The sequence below is a fragment of the Manis pentadactyla genome, chromosome 9, assembly GCF_030020395.1.
Source record: "Manis pentadactyla isolate mManPen7 chromosome 9, mManPen7.hap1, whole genome shotgun sequence".
In the NCBI taxonomy this organism is placed as follows: domain Eukaryota; kingdom Metazoa; phylum Chordata; class Mammalia; order Pholidota; family Manidae; genus Manis; species Manis pentadactyla.
In genome coordinates this window covers 15,490,584-15,508,900 of record NC_080027.1, presented here as the reverse complement: position 1 = coordinate 15,508,900, position 18,317 = coordinate 15,490,584, and the positions used below count along the sequence as shown (strand labels likewise).

General features: G+C 57.8%; 1 protein-coding gene across 11 annotated transcripts in view; it reads left to right on the top strand.

The window, feature by feature from the left end:
• Window positions 1-18,317, top strand: part of DAGLA (diacylglycerol lipase alpha) — a 61,250-nt gene that overhangs the window by 29,269 nt on the left and 13,664 nt on the right. For 4 of the 11 annotated variants that reach the window (XM_036925332.2, XM_036925274.2, XM_036925302.2 and 1 more), the window contains 8 exons: window positions 6,645-6,783; window positions 7,182-7,393; window positions 8,764-8,865; window positions 9,299-9,437; window positions 12,582-12,669; window positions 14,684-14,818; window positions 15,428-15,505; window positions 17,236-17,360. In XM_036925332.2, coding sequence (XP_036781227.2) covers window positions 6,689-6,783; window positions 7,182-7,393; window positions 8,764-8,865; window positions 9,299-9,437; window positions 12,582-12,669; window positions 14,684-14,818; window positions 15,428-15,505; window positions 17,236-17,360 — 974 coding nt within the window. In that variant the 5' untranslated portion in view covers window positions 6,645-6,688. Of the gene's footprint in view, window positions 1-3,341; window positions 4,344-4,925; window positions 5,038-5,517; window positions 5,639-6,644; window positions 6,784-7,181; window positions 7,394-8,763; window positions 8,866-9,298; window positions 9,438-12,581; window positions 12,670-14,683; window positions 14,819-15,427; window positions 15,506-17,235; window positions 17,361-18,317 lie in introns of those variants that run through there. The other 7 variants (XM_036925250.2, XM_036925241.2, XM_036925286.2 and 4 more) reach the window with 5 other exon arrangements.

Here is an 18,317-nt window from a genome sequence, read left to right as displayed (position 1 = left end):
CAGGCACTTAGCTAAATCCTGCTCCTCAGAAGTAGTGTGTGAGGCTAAGACAGGGGCTCTGGAGCCAGGCTGTGTGACCTTGGGCAAGTCACTTCACCCCATCTGTACAATACTGGTAATAGCAGGACCTAGCTTTCTGCTCTTATTAGGATTAAGTGAGTTATGTCTGCAATGAGCTTAGATGAAGCCCAAGACAAGGTAGGCAACTGACAAATGCTAGAGGAAGCAGAGCCCCTGGGCCCCTCACTTATGGGCTGACTCTCTCCTCCCCATCACCCTGCAAACCTGGGAGCACGCTGCACTTTGGCGAAATGAGTCTAGTTACTGTGTGTTGATCCTCTCTCTCTCTCTGCAGATGCTCTCATTTAAGCCTCAGAAGGGAGCAGAGAGGTTAACGAGCTCTCAGCATGTGGCTGAAAAGTGGAGGAGCTGAGATTTGGCCACCACTGAAGCCACCCTGGATGCTGCTAAAGAGGCAGGGACCGTCTGCCAGCCCAGTTAGGTAGGCAAAAGGGTAGGCTAGTGGTGGGCCCGCCTCAGCTAGGATGGGGCCTTCTCGGCACCACCACTCGCCCTGTGGGCTGCCTGGGACCCAGCCTCATAGAGCTCAGTCCCCTGGAGCCAGATGCTGACCCAAGAAGGGACAAGCCTCAGCACCCAACACAGTAACACTTGGAATCAGACCCAGACCAGCGGAGGGGGCTCAGCAGGTGGCTGTCTCCCTTAACCTTTTTGGAGCACCTCCAATTCCAAAGCCCTTTCCCACAGGAATCCCATGCATCATAGGAACAGGAGGCCTGGGCCCTCCCTCAGGGCACCAAGGATCAAAACACCCTGCAGAGCTAAAAGAGCCCTTACAGACTACCCAATCTCCCTTTTTACTTGGTCCACCAGAAATTATGGAATCTAATGATAGTTCTACATGTAGTTCCTGTGAGGGCCTTTATGTTTTGCACATGTGCAACTGAGTCCCCCTACCTTCTGTTCTAATTAGTTTTTGTTCTGAAGTTTGTTTTTAAACTTTATCTTTTGTGGTTTCTGTAAGGCACATGCAACCATTTGTTGTGAAATCAAATAAATACTAGCATAAATACAAAAATACAAGCCTCTCATTAGTCCAGGCTCCTCATTCTTCAGGAGAGAAGCTTCAGCCCGAAGGGGTGGGTGATGCTCTGGCCAGGGGAGGCTGCTCTTGGTCCAGTACTGGCAGCTTTAGGGTGTGGCCCAGCCACCAGCCTTGGCAGGCGGGGTAAACTGGGGGCACAGGGAAGGTGGGGCTTGTGCCTGAGGTCCCTCATCCTTCTAGAGCTGAGCTGCAGAATGCTAGGGGCCCCGCCTGTTGGCTGGGGGAAAGCCAGCCATAGATGACTCTGAAACTGCAAGTGGTTGATGCCTTCTTGTCAATTGATCTCCAGCGAGGGAGCTTGTGTGGATTTTGCTGGCTTCCAAGAGGGTTATGCATCAAGAGAGTGAAAGAGGCTCTCAGCCCAGGCTCCCTGGGGTGACACTCGGCTAATGGAAGTGCCCCCTGGGGAGCTGGAGTGGGGTGTGCCGTGAGGAAGGAGAAGGATGTGAGCCAGCTCCAGGGCTCTGGAGCCATGTGTCCAGCATCTGGTGGTGACACTGCAAGGATGGATGTTATGGGAAAGCCAGGAACCTCTGTGGCCTTTCTGTACCTCCGTTTCCTCGCCTATGAAAGGGGTGGCTGGACTGTTTCCAAGGCCCCTTCCAGCTCTGATATTCCACATAAAGGGTGGGCTATGGGTGACAGCAGGAATGACTTGCGTCTCCTGCCTGCTCAGCCTCCTGTTCCTTGGAAGGTGTCTGGGCAGAGTCTCTGAGCCTGTTTCCTCATTCTTCAGTAGTAATTTGAGATAATTCTGAGGTTGGTAGTGTTTTCACCTGCATTTTAGAAATGAGGAACTGAGGCACAGAGAGGTTAAGTAACTTGTCCAAAGTCACTCAGCCAGTAAGTGAAGAACCAGGACTCAGACATAGTCTGTTTTTAGAGCATGTGGAATGAGAGTGACACTGTCACCCTGCATCACTGCTGTGAAGATGGAAGGTGGTTAGTTTAGGACTTGGGACACAGGAGGGGCTCGGCTGATGTCAGATGTGTCCCTGTGGCCCAGACCTGGCTGTCATCCTTGGATCCAGCACATCCTTGGACCCAGATGCCCATGGCCACCTCTGGCCAGGTGGGAAATCTCATGGGCTGACACAGAGGTTGAGGTGGCACTATACAGACTCCCAAAGCATGTCATCCTGTCCCCTGTGGCACTGGGTTCAGCCTGACTCCAGTGACCTGCCCCAGGGCAGACAAGCAGGGTGGCTTCCCAGCTCCCACTGGCCTTGGGGCGGTACACTCTGTGCTGCACCAGCTGCAGGACGGACGCAGCAGCCCATGCCCTCCTCAAGGCCTGTGGTGGGGCGGGTCACCCGTCAGGGTTGTATCTGCTCAGTCTAGCCCTTGCCAGTCAGCTGGAGCCCATCATGGGCATCAGCAACACCCTGTCACAGGTCATCCTGCCCAGAAGTCCCAGAAAGCCCCTCAGGAGCTCTATTAATATGGCAGCTCCAGGGTTAGGGCCTTGTGGTCTGCCAGGGCCTGTGCAAGCCCTTCAATGACATCATCAGAGTCAGTTCTCAAGACCACCTTCTTACCCCTGTTTTGCAGATGAAGGAGCTAAAGTGCTAGAATGGTCAAGAGAGCCAGCGGAGGGGACGACGATGCTCTCTGAGGGGTCAGGGCGGCACTGGGGCGGGACATTTACCAAAAAGCCAAGGATCCAAGCTCAGAGGGGAAAGGAGCCCTGGCTAGGGGCCTTGGGCCAGGGAGGGGAGCTGTCACAGCAGCTGAGGGGTGGAGCTGCAGTCCGAGGCCGCGAGGGAGGAGAGGGGCTGGCACTGAGGTGGGATGCGCCCCACTCCAGCCTGAGGGATGTGGAAATGGACAACCTGCAGGGCCTCCCCCTCAGGGTTGGGGTGGGACGAGCAGCAGGGAATGAGCAAGTTTACTGTATGGCAGTGTGCCCAGGGCTACCCTGGGCAGAGGGGCCCGCGATCCCAACAGGGAGTAGCCTGTTCCATTTGAGAAGGGTGGCATGGGAAAGGGGGCTCTCAGGGGGGGTTTCAAAGATTTCAAAGAAGAGGTGACTTCTGGGTGGCCTAGAAAAATGAGTAGGATTTTATCTAGCAAAGGACCTGGGGTAAAAAAAGACACGGGGTCTTCCAAAGGGGTATTTTTAGGGAGTAGCTACTCCCTAAAACAGGAAAGGAGGGTGGGCAGTGTGAGAAGGGCCTGGAGTGCCTCCCCGAGCCAGAAGATGACTGGTGGCTGGAGGCAGGCTCTGTGCTCCACTGGTCTATGCCTGGAATCCCCAGGGCTTAGTGAGTGTCCTTCTGCTCCAGGGCTCAGAGAGAGCGAGGCACTTGCCCAAGGTTACAAGGCCTGCCTGCAGTGACCGAGGCCCTTAGCCACCGCCGGAGGAGCTTGGACTTTTATCCTGCAGGCCAAGGGGAGCCACAGAAGGGTTTTTAAAGTAGGGGACAGCATGTGCCTTTAAAAAAATAGTTTTTTATTTTTAGAAAGAGAAACTCCCAGAATGGCTAATACTTAACTTGGGGGCCTGAATCATCCTCAGGGAAGTTGGACTTTGTGGGTGGGGCAAGTAAGGGGCTGCCTAGAGCCACTCAAGTCCTTCCATCGTGTGAGGTGGGTACTGGCACCTCATTCATACCTGCCGGGGCTGCGGCCCAGCCAGGGGCATGGGGAGCCCACAGCGGTGTTCCTGTTCCCCACACCACCCCGCTGGAAATGCCACTGGTCTGGAGTCAGGAGGGAAGGCTGTGTGCCCCGTCCACCCCCCATGGCTGTTGGAGGGTACCAGCCCTGTGCCCAGGGGAGGAGAGCCAGAGGAGGTGCTTTGTGGCAGCCCCAGACCAGGAAGTAGCCATGGCCCTCCCCCTCCTGAGGCATTTCCTCCAGATGAAATCACATCCCCAGCAGGGGAACAGGCCCCCATTGTGAAGGCTGGGGTCTCAAGAGAAAGGGTGCCTTTCAGGTCCTTAAAAATAGCAGCCCTGAGATGTCTGAATCCACATGGAGTGGAGTGGCCCACCCACCCCCAGCAGCAGCATGGGCCCTGGCCCCCCGCCCCTCACCGTGACCTGTTGGTGACCAGCTGGAAAGTCCACTCACCCAGGCAGGGGAGGGCAGCTGGTCTAGCAGAGGGCTCATACACCACCCCTACCCCCACCCTGAGACCAGTGCTGGCATTATCCAGCCTGGCTGGGGCCTCCGCGGATGGTTTCTCACATGGTCCTCACCAGAACCTTAACAGGTAGGGATAATCGACACTTAACAGGTGAAGAAACCGAGGCACAACTAGTAAGTCACATAGTTAGTGGGTGCTGGAGCCCAGGTTCAAAGTCAGACAGCCTGGGTTCCCAGAGCTGTGCCTAGGATTCCAAAGTGGTGGGCTGGCCCCAGGTGCGAGCTGGAGGAGCAGGGCCTGTAATGGGACACCTGGTGGGGTCAGCCCACAGGAGCCTGCCACGTGATCTAGGTGGGCACCGGCGGCAGCTTCAGGCTCGTCGCCCCCTGAGCGCAGGGGCAGAGGCTGCACAGGAAGTAACACTCCTTGGTGGCCCACTAATGCAGGGCCAGGTGCCTGGCTTGCCCCACTGCTCCCACCTAAGAGCTGGGGGGGCAGGCCTGCACATGAGTTAGGGGTACAAGCAAATTGAAGAAGCATTAACTATTCCAGATGCCCAGAGGTGAAGGGGGTTAAGAAGGGGTACTCCTCGAGGCAACTGGGCAGGGCGCTCCTCGACTCCCCTAAGAGCAAGATGCTCTGAGTAGCTGGCAGGGCAGGAGCCTCACGGGCAGCCCCTCGGGGACACCGCTCCCTCCCTCCACCCAGGTCTGGCCTGATGAGTATGGGTGCGGAGCTACGGTGCCTCTGCAGGGACCAGGCTGACCAGCCTCTCAGTGACTTCAGCTGTGTGAGGGGCCCTGAGCCCCGTATTTTTAAGGTGAGCCACCCAGAGATGGGGAGGGCCTATGGAGAGCTGGTGCTGAAACAGGCCGTTGGCAGCTCTGTCCTGCCCCAGCCCTGCTGCCACCCACAGTGTCCCAGCTCCTGCAGTCCCGCCCTTCCCAATAGAAGCCTGTTCCGTCAGCGGCTTGTCATGGACGCGCCACTGGAGTCCCAGCCCCCTGCAGTCCCAGACCCACCCCGCCACACAGCTCCCACGCTCTCCATCCTTCTCTCCACTTCCCAGAATCCATGCTCTGGCTCCTCCTTGGAGAGAGTGGGGTGATGTCACTTCCTGAGGGTGGGGGTAGGAGTAGGCACGACCCTGGCAGGCTAGCCCACCAGGCCACCAGCTTGCCCAGAGCAGCCCGGCAGTGGCTGGATGAAGTGGCTACACCAGGGAGTGGGAGACGGAGGCGGGCCGGCCTGGACTTGCTGGCTGGCCACCCAGCCCCACATCCCCTTGCCCACCCTGCAGGCTGTGCCCACTGGCCAGGGGAGACTTGGCCACTTCCTTCCCAAGTGATGCTGGTCTCCATTTCCCCGGAGTCGTCACTGGGGAGAGGAGGACTTGCCACCAGCCCTGGACCAGGTGCCATGTAAGCCTCTGCCACCCGAGAGCAGCTGCCCTCCAGTGGGGTACCCGGTCTCCCCCCAAGGCCAGGGTTTCTGTGCATAGTTGAGCACAGGGCTACCCTGGAGCCCCTTACTGCTATCTCCCAGACCAGTGTCCCTGTGGGAAGCCTTCTGGCCCTTGAGGCTAGCCTTTTTCCTAGGGCTCTAGGGTGTGGGGGCCCCAGTTCCCAGCACTCCAACCTGAGCTTGCCTGTGGCTAATTGGAATTCAGTGACTTCAGAGAGTTGGAGACTAGGCAATTAAGGTTGCCTGGCTCAGGGTGGGCAAGAGAGGTGAATTGCCAGGAGAATGGGGTACCCTGCAGGGCATGCCCACTTCCAGCAGAGTGGCTGAGTACCTCAGCAGTTCTCCTGACCATGTCTTTTAACCATGTCCTCTACCAGAGGCATAGCTGTGTTTGGGAATTCTGTCTGATGGGTTTAAAATCTAGCCATAGCGCATGATCTCAGGTTCCAGCAAAGCAAGAAACTGAAGACCTTAGGCAACAAATATTTACTGAGCACTTACCATGTGTTGGGCACTCCCACCCTCTTGCCAGCACTACACATGCCTTTACCCCCACCTTCCCCAAGGACCGAGTACACTGGGCCAAGTCTCTGGGTAATAGGGGCTTGGGGGCTCTCCTGATCCCATCTGCAGGGAGATAGGGAGTGAGCCTAGGTCTTTAATGGAGCTGAGCAGTTACTGTTGGGGTAACCCCAGGCAGAACCAATCCCAAGAGGCCAGTGCCAGTCTTAGGGGCAGGAGAGAGTCATCAGGGTAAGGCTGAAGCCAGTGTCTGGCTACTGAGGTCCTTTATGTTGACTCTCGGGGCTAGATACTCTGGGGGGTGGATCCTGCCCAGGGTGGGTCAGCATTTTCAGTGCCTGGGAGAGATGCCTGTGCTGCTGGGCACACCTGGCCAGGAGGGCAGTGGACCTGGGTGCTGCAGTGGCCCGGGCAGGCACAGGGTTCTCTCCTCTCTTTCAGGAGGTGAGCACCAGGCCCGCTGAGCCTCTGCAGAGCTGCCAGCCATGCCCGGGATCGTGGTGTTCCGGCGGCGCTGGTCTGTGGGCAGCGATGACCTCGTCCTGCCGGCTATCTTCCTCTTCCTCCTGCACACCACCTGGTGAGTCTCAGGGCTCTGCCATAGGCCTGGAAGACAGCTTTCTGACCATCTGTCCTGACTCTGTCATGCTCCCAGCTCCCAGGAGTTGGTGTCTGAAACGTCTACCCACTCAGGGTGATACCCACATGAAACCCAGAGAACTGAACTACCCACCACCAGGCCTGACCCCAGCACTAGCAGGTGCTGTTCTGCAGTGGGCAGCTGGGCTCCGTTTTCTCATTTCCCTGTCCGTGGTCACCCATGTCCTCAGAGGCACTCGATGCCATGTGCACAGTGGTCCTGCATCTGTAGCAGCAAAGCCTTCCACCTCCCGAGTCCTGGCTGGGCTGGGCCTGCCTGCCAAGGACCATGGGTGGTACAAAGACTTCCCAGCCCATCTTACACGCCCATTCTCCCAGGTTTGTGATCCTGTCCGTGGTGCTCTTTGGCCTGGTCTACAACCCGAATGAGGCCTGCTCCCTGAACCTGGTGGACCATGGCCGCGGCTACCTGGGCATCCTGCTGAGCTGCATGATCGCCGAGATGGCCATCATCTGGCTGAGCATGCGCGGGGGTATCCTCTACACGGAGCCCCGTGAGTCCATGCAGTACGTGCTCTACGTGCGCCTGGGTAAGGGCCACCCACGTTGGGGGTGGGAGCTGCTCCAGATCACCCCCACCACCACCCTCCTCCCATGCACCATCATTCATGCAGCCAAAACTTTTGGGCACATGCAATGGGCCAGGCCCTGTGCCAACACCAGGCTCCAGCAGCAGACCAGCAGAGTTACTAGACTTATGTTCTAGACCAGGGGTGGCCGGGACTGTGGCCTGAGCACCAAATCGAGGCTGCTGTCTGTTTTAGTAAATAAAGTTTTATTGGACCCCAGTCATTCATTTATGTACTGACTGTTTTTGCACGACTACAGCAGAGCTGAGCAGTCAGGACACAAAGTGTGACCCACAAAGTCTAAAATATTTACTCTCTGGCCCGGAAAAAGTTTGCTGAGCCCTTTTCTAGGCCATGCACGTCTCTTCAGCTGCTTTGTGATCCTCCCCAATAGATCCCCCTTCCTGGGAAGGACCCGGACCAGCTTCCCAGAGGGCCAGTGTCCTCTCCCTGGGCTTGAGTTCCGGCTGCTTCTCCTGGCCAATCCCACTAAACACTTCCCTTGCGCTTCTAAGAACTGTGCTAAGCTACCCGTCGCCCCATGTTAACCCAGGGAGGAGCTATCATCCGTCTCATTTTACAGATGAGGAATCTGGGACCCAGGGGGGCTAATTAGCTCCCACAAGGTCACAGAACTACCAAGTGTGTGAGTATCAGAACTGAGGTTTGAACCCAGGTCGTCTGGCTTCAAAGCCTGGACTCTGAGCTGCCGCATCACGCTGCCTGTGCAGCTGGGGCCCCCACTGCTGCCCCTGGAGGGCCGCTGATCTCCTCCACCTCTCAGCCCTGGGCTCAGTGATCTGGCCTGAGCAGGGCGCTTTGAGCAGCTGACTGCTGGGGCTCCTCCCTCTCCCTACCCCAAGTGCCTGCCTCTTTCTGGGAAATAGTAGATTCCACGAAATTAATTCCCTCATCCGAGTCTCACACAGTCCTCTAAGGTAGATGTTCTCACCCCATTTTACAGATGAGGAAACGGAGGCTTGGAGAGATAGGTAACTTGCCTAAGACATCTCTGATTCCAGAGTTTGTGGGTATAATTCTAAAATCCTGAAAGAATAGGGAAATGCTTCTTCATCATCCACCTTCCCAGTCACCTCAGGGAAGCATCGAGAGCTTCCGGACACATGACAGCAGGACCGAATGGTGGTGGGCAGCCACGTTCCCTGGGCCCTGTCCACTAGGCCATGTGGCAGGGGTGGGGGAGGGTCTGATGCCCTTGCTGCTGAGCTGGCTGGCGATCCTGCAGTAGGAGGGGCCAAGCAAAGGTTCCAGGGCCCTTCCCAGAGGGCAGAAGGTGGCCCTCCTTCAGCCAGGGCCCTGCTCTCCTGCAGCCATCCTGGTGATCGAGTTCATCTATGCCATCGTGGGCATCGTCTGGCTCACTCAGTACTATACCTCCTGCAACGACCTCACTGCCAAGAACGTCACCCTCGGTACGTCAGCCAGCCCTAGGGGTGGAAGGGACAGGGTCAGCTTAAAGAAGAGGAAGGTCAGGCTCCACCAGAAGGAAACAGTTTCTGTGAGGACACCTGACAGGTTGGCTGGGTGAGGCTGTAGCCTTCATCCTTGTGGTCTGCCATCTGTCCTCAGGGAGGGGACCCTGGACTGGGAGGGGGGGAGCAGCAGGCACATAGTTGCCAGGGGCAAGAGTTGAGGGCCCCCCAACACCTCACTGGAAATTCACAGAGCCACCTGCTCTGTGCCAAGTGTGAGCCTTGGGGTCAGGGCTCAGAAGGGGACAGCTAGGTGGCCAGAGTGTGGGCTCAGGAGCTTCAGAACTGTGCAGACACCCTTTCATCAGAGCGGGCGAGCCAGGGAGGTGTCCCCGCCCCCAGTACCTCTCGCTTCCCACTGCTGCCCCCACAGGGATGGTCGTCTGCAACTGGGTGGTCATCCTCAGTGTCTGCATCACTGTCCTCTGCGTCTTTGACCCCACGGGCCGCACTTTTGTCAAGCTGAGAGCCACCAAGAGGAGGCAGCGCAACCTGCGGACCTACAACCTGCGGTCAGTCAGCTGGGCAGGAGGGCGGTCCCCAAGTGGGCTTGGCAGACGGGCCAGCAGGGGCTGGCCCCACGCCTCCCAAGCTGCGTCCCAACCTGTGTAAGCCATGGGCCTCCATCAGAGTCTTGGCCTCGCCCAGCCCCAGTTAACTGATCTTTACAGGGGGAATAATGGCCACTCTGCCGCCTCCTTCTGCTGTGAGATTTAAAAGAAAACACGTGTGAGGTTGTTAACACGATGCTCATGTTAGTATGTGCTCGGTAAAAGGGAACCATTGTCTGTCATCATCTTCAGTGCTGATAATAACCACGATAGAAATAGCAGGAAGCATGTGCAAACCAGGCCAAGCATTGCATATATTAACTTACAGCAACTCCATGAGTTAGCTGTTACCTTCATCCCTGTGACACAGATGAAGAAACTGGCCCAGAGAGGCTATATGACTTGCCTGAGGTGACACGGCTGGTAAATAACAGGACTGGGATCCAGCCCAGGCAATCAGCTTCAGAGTCCTTGCTCTTAACTGCTAGGCTAGGCTGCCTCTAGCATTAAGTGGGCTGGAGGAGGTAAATAGGCAGGCTTCCTGGAGGGGGTAAGTTTTGCACGGCATTTTGGGAAAGGGGAAAGGGTACGTGCCATGGCAGAGAAAATGAGGGTGTCCAGGGTCACAGTAATTCCTGGTTACTAAAACAAAAAGAAAGGGGGGCTTCCAGGTAGGGTCACAGCGGCTCTTGCTAATTGAGCTTCCCCTGAGTCAGGCCCTGCACCATGCTCTTTCCACTGTCAGCGCACCGAATGCTCTCACCAGTCCTGGTGCGGTTGTGATACCCATTCTATGGATGAGGTGGCCAAGTCCCAGAGAGGGCAGGTCATGTTGGTGGGGTACAGAACTGGTAGTCCATCTCCAGAGGAGCAGGTTGCCCCCATGAGAATTCCAGCAAGAATTCTCCCCACCCCACCCTCCTGCACCTCTGTGTTCGACTCCCCTCCGGCCCACCACACCAGCTTGGCCCTGCAGCAAGAGCCACACCCACGCCTGAGCTGGCCACCTCCCAGCCCAAAACACCATCTCTTGGAGCCAAGGCCCAAGAGCCCGTTTTCCCTTGTGGTGCAGCTGGCCACCACCACCCCTCGTCCCATTTTCTCACTCTGTGTACATGCCCCCACCACCTGACCTGGTTTCTGGGCTCCTGGGGCCCTGGGAAAAGGGGCCCTTATCTCCCCTACTGACTCTGAGTAATTGCCTTCGGGGTCCAGTGCAGCCAACACCTTTGCAGCTGGGAGCTGGTGGGGGCTGTCATTTTAATTAGAAAGTTTTCCTATGGTTTCCAGTCCTGTGCAGGTAAATAAAAGGCCTCAGAGCTCACAGGTCCCGGCCTGTTACATTTTTCTCCAGCTCTCAGAGAGGGCTTGGCATGGCAGCCCAGTCCTGGCGGGGTTCATGTGACCACCTCTCACCCTGTTCTCCACTCATCCTCCCTCTGCTCCAAAACCAACAGACAGTTTTTCTAACAAGGACATTTTCAAGCCTGCTGACGCTTCATCCACTTCCAGGTCTGGGGTTGCACACAAACCCCTTATACCACACCTATGGGTGATTTTAGTTTCTGGTCATCAGGAAGCTGGGAAAGCCCTTGACCCTTTCTCCTTCCAGTGCAGTCTGAGGGCTTGGGAGATGGGTTACTCCCAGCATCACTCCCTGGGAGCCTTGACCTTGGATCTTTGCCAGACTGTCTGCCCTCTCCTCACTGTAACGAGCTAGAGGGGTGCTGGGTTCGTAACTTTCTGTCCAGACTAAGTACGTCTCCCCTGTCTTGGTCTCCCTGGCCTGGCACATTAGGCCAAACCTGTCACCGGCTCCACCTGCACCCTGGTGGTCAGAAAGGGTAGTGCTGTAAAGTGTACGGTCTGCACTGCATCAGCCAGAGACCCAACAGGAAATTCTCTTTGAATGTGTAAAAGCCCATTAGGTTAGAAAGGGTTAAAGAATGTGTTGCTCTTGGAACCCAGCTTGACCAGCACGTAGGCCCTTCATCTAGCCCCTGGCAGGTGGGATGGTGGTTTAGGATGTAAGACTGCCCACATCCCTTAGGGCTGGCAGGTCCCAGAAGCCCCTCCTTATAGCCCTGGAAGGCCCTATGGCTTGTCCTGTCCTTGTGACCCACTGCCTCGTGGAACCAGGTTTCAGGGCAGGAAGTAGCCCTTAGCTGCCGAGAGAAGCTGGGAGGCTCGGGAAGGAGGGCCTGGCCTGTCACTCCCAATGGATGCTAAGTGCCTTGCATGCATTCAGGGCCACCTGTGCCTTCCCCTTCTGACCACCCAGCATCAGGCTCCGAAGGGGCTGGTAGGAGCCCACATGTCAGAAAAGCAAGCCAGTCCCTTCTTGCTCAGTTTGCAAATTTGCATATTTAATGCTGGATCTGTTATATTTATGCTCAAAACACACTAATTTCTGTCTCGGGCACCCAGCAGTGAAAAGGCCTCCATGGAGAATTGGCTAAGTGCTCTGCCTCTGGGTGCAGACCCCTGGGTGCCCTTACTCCCCACTGGAGCAGCCAGGCCCACTGGGCTGGGGGCAGTGGGGGTGCCAGTGGAGAGGGGCCAGCCATGAAAATGAAGGGTGGCAGCTCTCTTCCCTCTAATAGAACAGATAGAAGGAGTTGGGAAATGCAGAGCTTCACTTGGCCCCTTAAACCTTCTCCCCAGTACAGAGAATGTGAGTATCTGAAACCCTTTCCAAGCTGAAGCGGGTCTGTCGTCTCGGAATGAGTTGGCAAAGAGGCCTAGCACCCTGCTGCCATCTCTCAGGACCCTTGCTTTGAGCCTTTGGACACTTAGTCCATGGAGCAGCCCCCAGGATATGCTGGTGTTCAGTCTGCCAAAAGCCAGGAGCTGGGCCTGGCCTTGCCCAATAGTACATCATCTAAGGCCAGCAGGAGTGCTCGCAAGGAGCGCCCTTCTGGCTGGCAGCCAGCTCACTGGCCACTCAGCTTTGGCCAGGCCCAGGCCTGTTCTCCCCTAGAACCCCCTGCTAGGGAGCCCTTTGGCGGGGTCCTGGGAACAGGCCACCCAGTTTCCATAACATCTTGTCCCTGGCTCTTCTGTCCCAGGCCTCTGACCTCATCCATACCAACTCCCCCTTTGTAGGCACCGCTTAGAGGAGGGTCAGGCTACCAGCTGGTCACGCCGGCTCAAAGTGTTCCTCTGCTGCACTCGGACGAAGGACTCCCAGTCAGTAAGTACCCGGAGGTCGCCCCCCTCAGGCTCACATCCTGCTGCTGGCAACTCAGGAGGCCTTCTCTCCTTGGCAGGCCTGGGTGGGACAGGACTGGTAGAAGGGTGCTAGGCTTTGACAGGAGCACAGTGACAGCCTGCTTTTATGGGGACCTGTTATCCACTGACTGACTACCTCCAGCCCAAGAAACACCCAACCCTTTACTTTGTCAAGAGGACCGAAAGGTGTGAAGACCCTTCAGCCACCCCAGGAACTTAGAGTCTAGCAGAGAAGAGCTACTCAAAAATCAGGGTGACCTGAAGGCAAGAAAAGCAGACCAGCAGCTGTGAGTGGCTCTGGAGGGTCCGTGGGTGCTGTAAAGTGCTGAGTGTGGTCCTAGACGGGCAGTCTGCCCTCCGCGCCTGGCGCCCTGGGGAGTCCAAGGGCCCGGCTAGCCAGTGCCAGGCCTGCGGGAGGAAGGCTGGGTCAGCTGTGGGTGGCTGTGGGGGGCTGGGCAGGCCCTCTGCAACCTCTGAGTGGTGCGTCCCTCCCCCTGTGCACTGGCAGGGCTCTTAGAGACCACCTACTGTACCCCCCATCCCCTGCCCCGCTCATTTTACAGATCAGGCAGCTGAGGCCCAAAGAGGTGGAGTCATTTGCTCAGAGTCCCACAGCTAGTTAGTGGCAGAACCAGTGAGGTCAGAAGACCATGTTTCCTTGAGCCAGACAGCAAATGCTGTCCACAGAAGCCACTGGAAGCCCTGAGGGGCTGCTTCCCGCTCAGCCCCTGGTGAGCAGTAGAGTGAGTAGTTCAAAGTGAAAAAGCTCTGTCTTCCCCCAGAGATTCCCTGGTGGGTGGGGAGCACTCCCACGGGTTTCTCTAGGGGACTGAGGGGTCAAGGCCTAGGCACCCTCCTCTCCCAGGCAGTCGCAGCTCGTGTTGGTGCCTGGTGAAAGGGCAGAACGTTGCAGGGGGTGCCCAGAGCCTGGGTCTGTCAAATGCTGATGACCCAGGGGTCGGGTCTAGTCCAGAGCACGTTTTGATCAGCCCATGCTGTGTTGCTTGGAGATTTGAGTTGGTGGCCAACATTTAAAATTCACAGGCATTTATGTAAAATTCCATGTTTCTGGATCTAGCAGTGTAGGCCCCTGGCAGGGTGGTCAGCTGCAGCCGAGGAGTAGCCGGCTCCGGCTGGCCCCATGAGGAGTTAGAGTTTGCAACCCTTGAGTTTTCTTCTCTTACAAGCGCCAGACACTCAAGGGTGAAACCTGGTGAGAGAACCCTTTGTCAAGAGTTTATTGCCACCACAGCCTCTCCTAACAGGTTAGGGAAGAGGGTCCAGTCCCCAGCTCGCTGTGACACAGGGAAGCCTCAGAGCAAACAGTCCTGGGCTGCCTCCTGTCCCTGGACCTGGCTTGATCTGTCCTGGGGAGCAGGGAAGCCGGAGGGACCACTGGCCCAGTGTCACACCTTCTCCAGGCACATCGTGGGGATCCCTGAGCAGGAAACTTCAAGCAGGTGGGAGGGGGGGACCTACAGTGGGGGAGGCTCCACAGAGCCCTTAGGGAACCTTTCAAGGTCACAGCTGGTGGGAGGTGGATAGAAACTCAGTGTCGGGGGGGAAAGCCGCCAGGAGCTTAGTTTTGGCTTCTCTGCTAGAGAAAAAGGCTGGAGGAAAAACAAGCCAGGCCACACAGGCCTTGATTCCTAGTGACTGGGGAAAGAACAGGAAATGGCTCGTGTTGGCATCTGTGCGTGTAGACAGTGATGGTGAGTGCCGTAGGAGCTCCAAGGACAGAGAGGGCCAGGAGGTGGAGGACAGAGAAGGGTCGGTGGGGACCCAGAGCCCAGGGCAGGGCCCTCGGGGTCACTGCTGCAAAAGACTACATGGGGCCAGGCCCAGCATGGTAGAGGTGCCAGGGTGGACGTGTGCAGGGGGCCCAGAGGAGACACCCAGCCCTGGGGGATTCACGCCTCCTCTCGTCCTCTCTCCCACTCTCCTGCCACCACCTCCTGCCTGCCTGGACCTCATAGGATGCCTACTCAGAAATTGCCTACCTCTTTGCTGAGTTTTTTCGAGACCTCGACATCGTGCCCTCTGACATCATCGCTGGCCTGGTGCTGCTCCGGCAGCGGCAGCGGGCCAAGCGTAATGCCGTGCTGGATGAGGTGAGCACACTGGCCCTCTCTCCACCTGGCCTTCCCACGCCACCCTCCTCCCGGCCCCCGCTGCTGCTCCCAGCCCCCAGGCTCCGCGCACATGCATCCTCTTGGGCCCTGGAGGTCGCCTTTGAGGCCCACTCCTCTCTTCCCTGGCACAGCCCTTCAGCCAGCCGCTCCTGCCTCTCACCTGAGTGACTTCCCTCTGCTGGGGCAACATCAAGGGGCTCCTCGCCACGGGAACCCGGGGACTGATGCAGTGTGGTGCTTCAGCCTTCTGCCCTTGCCTCCCCATCCCCAACCCCCATTCTTCAGCACCCCAAACCCAGTCAGGGTCTCTCAGCATCTCCTACAAAATATATTACCCCCTCCCACCTCTGGCCTGAGCTGGGAATGTTTGAGTTGAGTTTGAGTCTTTGGGTGGAAGGGGAGCAACTGGAAATAGGAGACCTCAGATTTTGGAAAACTGTCTGGGTCGCAGAAAAGCTAGATACCACCCACCCCTCTGGGCTCCCAGGCCCTTGGGAAGTGGGCGAGTGCAGAGTCTGGAAGCCTGGAGGCCCTTTCACAGCCACACAGCTGGGCCTGGGGCAGCATTCTCAGGTGCCTGTTTTACAGGCAAACAATGACATCTTGGCCTTCCTCTCCGGGATGCCAGTGACCAGAAACACCAAGTACCTCGACCTCAAGAACTCGGTGAGTGGGTACCACCCCTACCCCACCCTGTCCGCGGCACTCCCCTTCCCCAGGAATGACCTTTGCACGGACAGGCCAGCTGCCCTGGCGGTGGCGCCACCCCTGCCCCTCCACGAGGCCCGCTCAGCCCTGCAGACAAGCTCCTCCTCAGCCCATGCCCCTTCTCCCAGAACCTGCATTTGCTTAACTAAGCCCACCACCTTCAGTCCTGGCCTCTCAGACACTGAGCTGCTGCAGCCACTGCTGCTGTTGGGATTGCTGTGGAGGCAGTGGGCGGAGCATTTGTTTCAGGCTCTTGGAGGAGCAAAACCCCCTGTCAAGTGTCTAGTTGAAGTTAAGCCTGTCACAAGTAGAGATGGGGCCAGTCCGGCGCTGGGGGAGCCCTTGCCCAGGGCACTTTGCTGCCTGGGCTGAAACGACAGCCAGTGGCCTCGGGAGCAAACTGAATTGGGCGTGCAGCTCTCCACCGTGGTGGCTGTACCCTTGAGCAAGTCCCTCCGAGCCTGTTCCCACCCGTGTAAGTGGCGCCTGGTGCACCTTCCACCCAGAGCTCTAAGAAGAGGAAGGTAGCCATCCCAAGTTCCAGTTCCCAGCCGTGCTGAAAAAGCACGGTGCTGCTAGAAAAGATTGGTCCCTTGTGTCTGTATCCTGTCTGAAAACAGCCCATCCATAGCAGGTGCCCAGCCCAGCCTGTCCCAGCTTCCCCGGGCTTCCCTGGCTCATCACCACACCCTACCCCCAACCCTCACCTGTGGAGGGCGCAGGCGGGGGCAGGGAGCAGAGCCTCGAGATGCCAGGGTCCTCGCCTGCCACCTGGCAGAGGCTGCCAGCACCTGCCCTCCAGCCGGAGTAGAGCTCCAGTGCGCGAAGAGGATAATTACCTTCTCCTGCTAGTTCCTGAAGAGCAGACCGAGCTGGCCCAGGGACACTTCCGCCCCTCTGGGCCCTGATTAAAGCACTACCTGTTTCACCTCACAAAATGACTAATCGCCCTCTTTAACTTTTACAAGATGACTAATTCCCTCAAAGTGCAGGAGGCCTCCTGTTCCTGGTACACCCTGGACACTGGAAGCCTCTTCGCTGGGACTCCTGTGCCTCCTGCCTCCCTCCAGCCCATCAGGCTGATAACAACAGCCACTGGCCTCAGACACTGGGTTTCAAACTGGTGCCTTTCTCTGGAGAGACCCCAATCAGGCCCAGACTCCCCCTGGGAGCCTGTGACTCAATGAGTCAAGCGGGAGTCTCCCTATATTTGCAGACAAAGAAACTGAGGGCCCAGAGAGCTGGGACTTGTCAGTGTCCCAGAGCCGGCCCTGCTGCTCAAGACCTGGGCACCCCCAGCTGGAGGGCCCAGGGCCTCTCAGGGCTCAATGTCCCTTCCCAGGCCTGATTGCAGAGGCGGGTGGTCGCCACTCACACCTCCCCCTTTCTTTCCTGCTTGGGAAGACAGGCAAGGAAATTGATCCAGCGCTCTGAGTGTTTTTCTGTCCCCAAATCATTAATTCTGATATTGGAGCAACAGGACGGGTCTCAGGAGGATCCGTGCCCTGGTTATATCACGAAGATAATTAGGGAAATGCAATTATCATCTGGAGGAGCGTCCCTCGTCCAAGGTGGGAGGGGGGCTGGGCCTGTAGCTTGCTCCTCCCTCCAGGGGAGCCCATGGGCCCTGCAGCTGCAGGTGGGAGGGCAGGAGGTGAGGTGACCACCCTCTTCCTCCTGTCTTCCAGCAAGAGATGCTCCGCTACAAAGAGGTCTGCTACTACATGCTCTTCGCCCTGGCCGCCTATGGGTGGCCCATGTACCTGATGCGGAAGCCCGCCTGCGGCCTCTGTCAGCTGGCACGCTCCTGCTCGTGAGTGCCCCACGCCCTCCACCCCGCAGCTGGCGTGTGCGAAGGGGCTGAAGTCCTGAAACTGGGCCTGCCTGTGCGAGGCTCTCCCCAAACCACCTGTGCTGCCGCCCAGCCCCCACCTCCCCTGTGGCCTGCAGCCTGTGCTGCTGCTCTCCCCGACTGTCTCTGGGCCTCTGCCTTTCTGGTGCTGCATTACCAGGGGCAGGGAAGAGCAGGGGCTTTGGAGTCGGTGTCGGTATCCGGTTCGAATCCAGCCGTGAGCGAGTTGGTCTGCCTCTGCAAGCCTCAGTTTCTTTACCTGTAATATGGGGATGGCGGTACTGCCTCCCGGAACTGTTTGAGAGGAGTAAATAGGGGCCGGAGGCGTCTGGCACTGCTGGTTCCCTCCCCCTCCCAGCCCCCACCCTCCTGCCCCTCTCAGCCACTCCCCTCTACCCACATCCCCGCTTCCCCTGCTCCCTTCCTGTGCTATGCCTTTCTGAAAGAAAGCACTTTCCTAGTAGAGGCTCAGTCATACAGGCCTCTGGAAGGCCCCTGGGTGAACGGCTCCGACCTTCTTCGCAGGAGTTGGCATGGCCTCTGCCCTGGGCCTGCCAGGCGCTGCCCTGCGCCCACTGCTGGGAGCCGGGTGGACTCTGCTTTCCTCGGTGGCTGGAGAAGGGCACAGCTCCAGGAGAGGCCCCTGCCCCTGCCCTTGGTGGCTCCACCCTCAGCCCAGGCAGGCAAGAGGAGGACAGCTCCCTGGCTCCTCTTCCAGGAAGGCTGGCATGCTGCATGGGCAGCTTCTGCCACTGACACCCACCCCTGGGGCTCACAGCGGCCTCACCCTTCCTGCTGTGCCCTTCCTTCCACAGAGAGCTGAGCGGCTCCCGGGACCTTGTTCTCACCAGCCTCCCAGCAACTGACCTGGAGACCAGGGCACCCCCCCACCCCCTCCCCATCTTTGCCAGCCTGCAC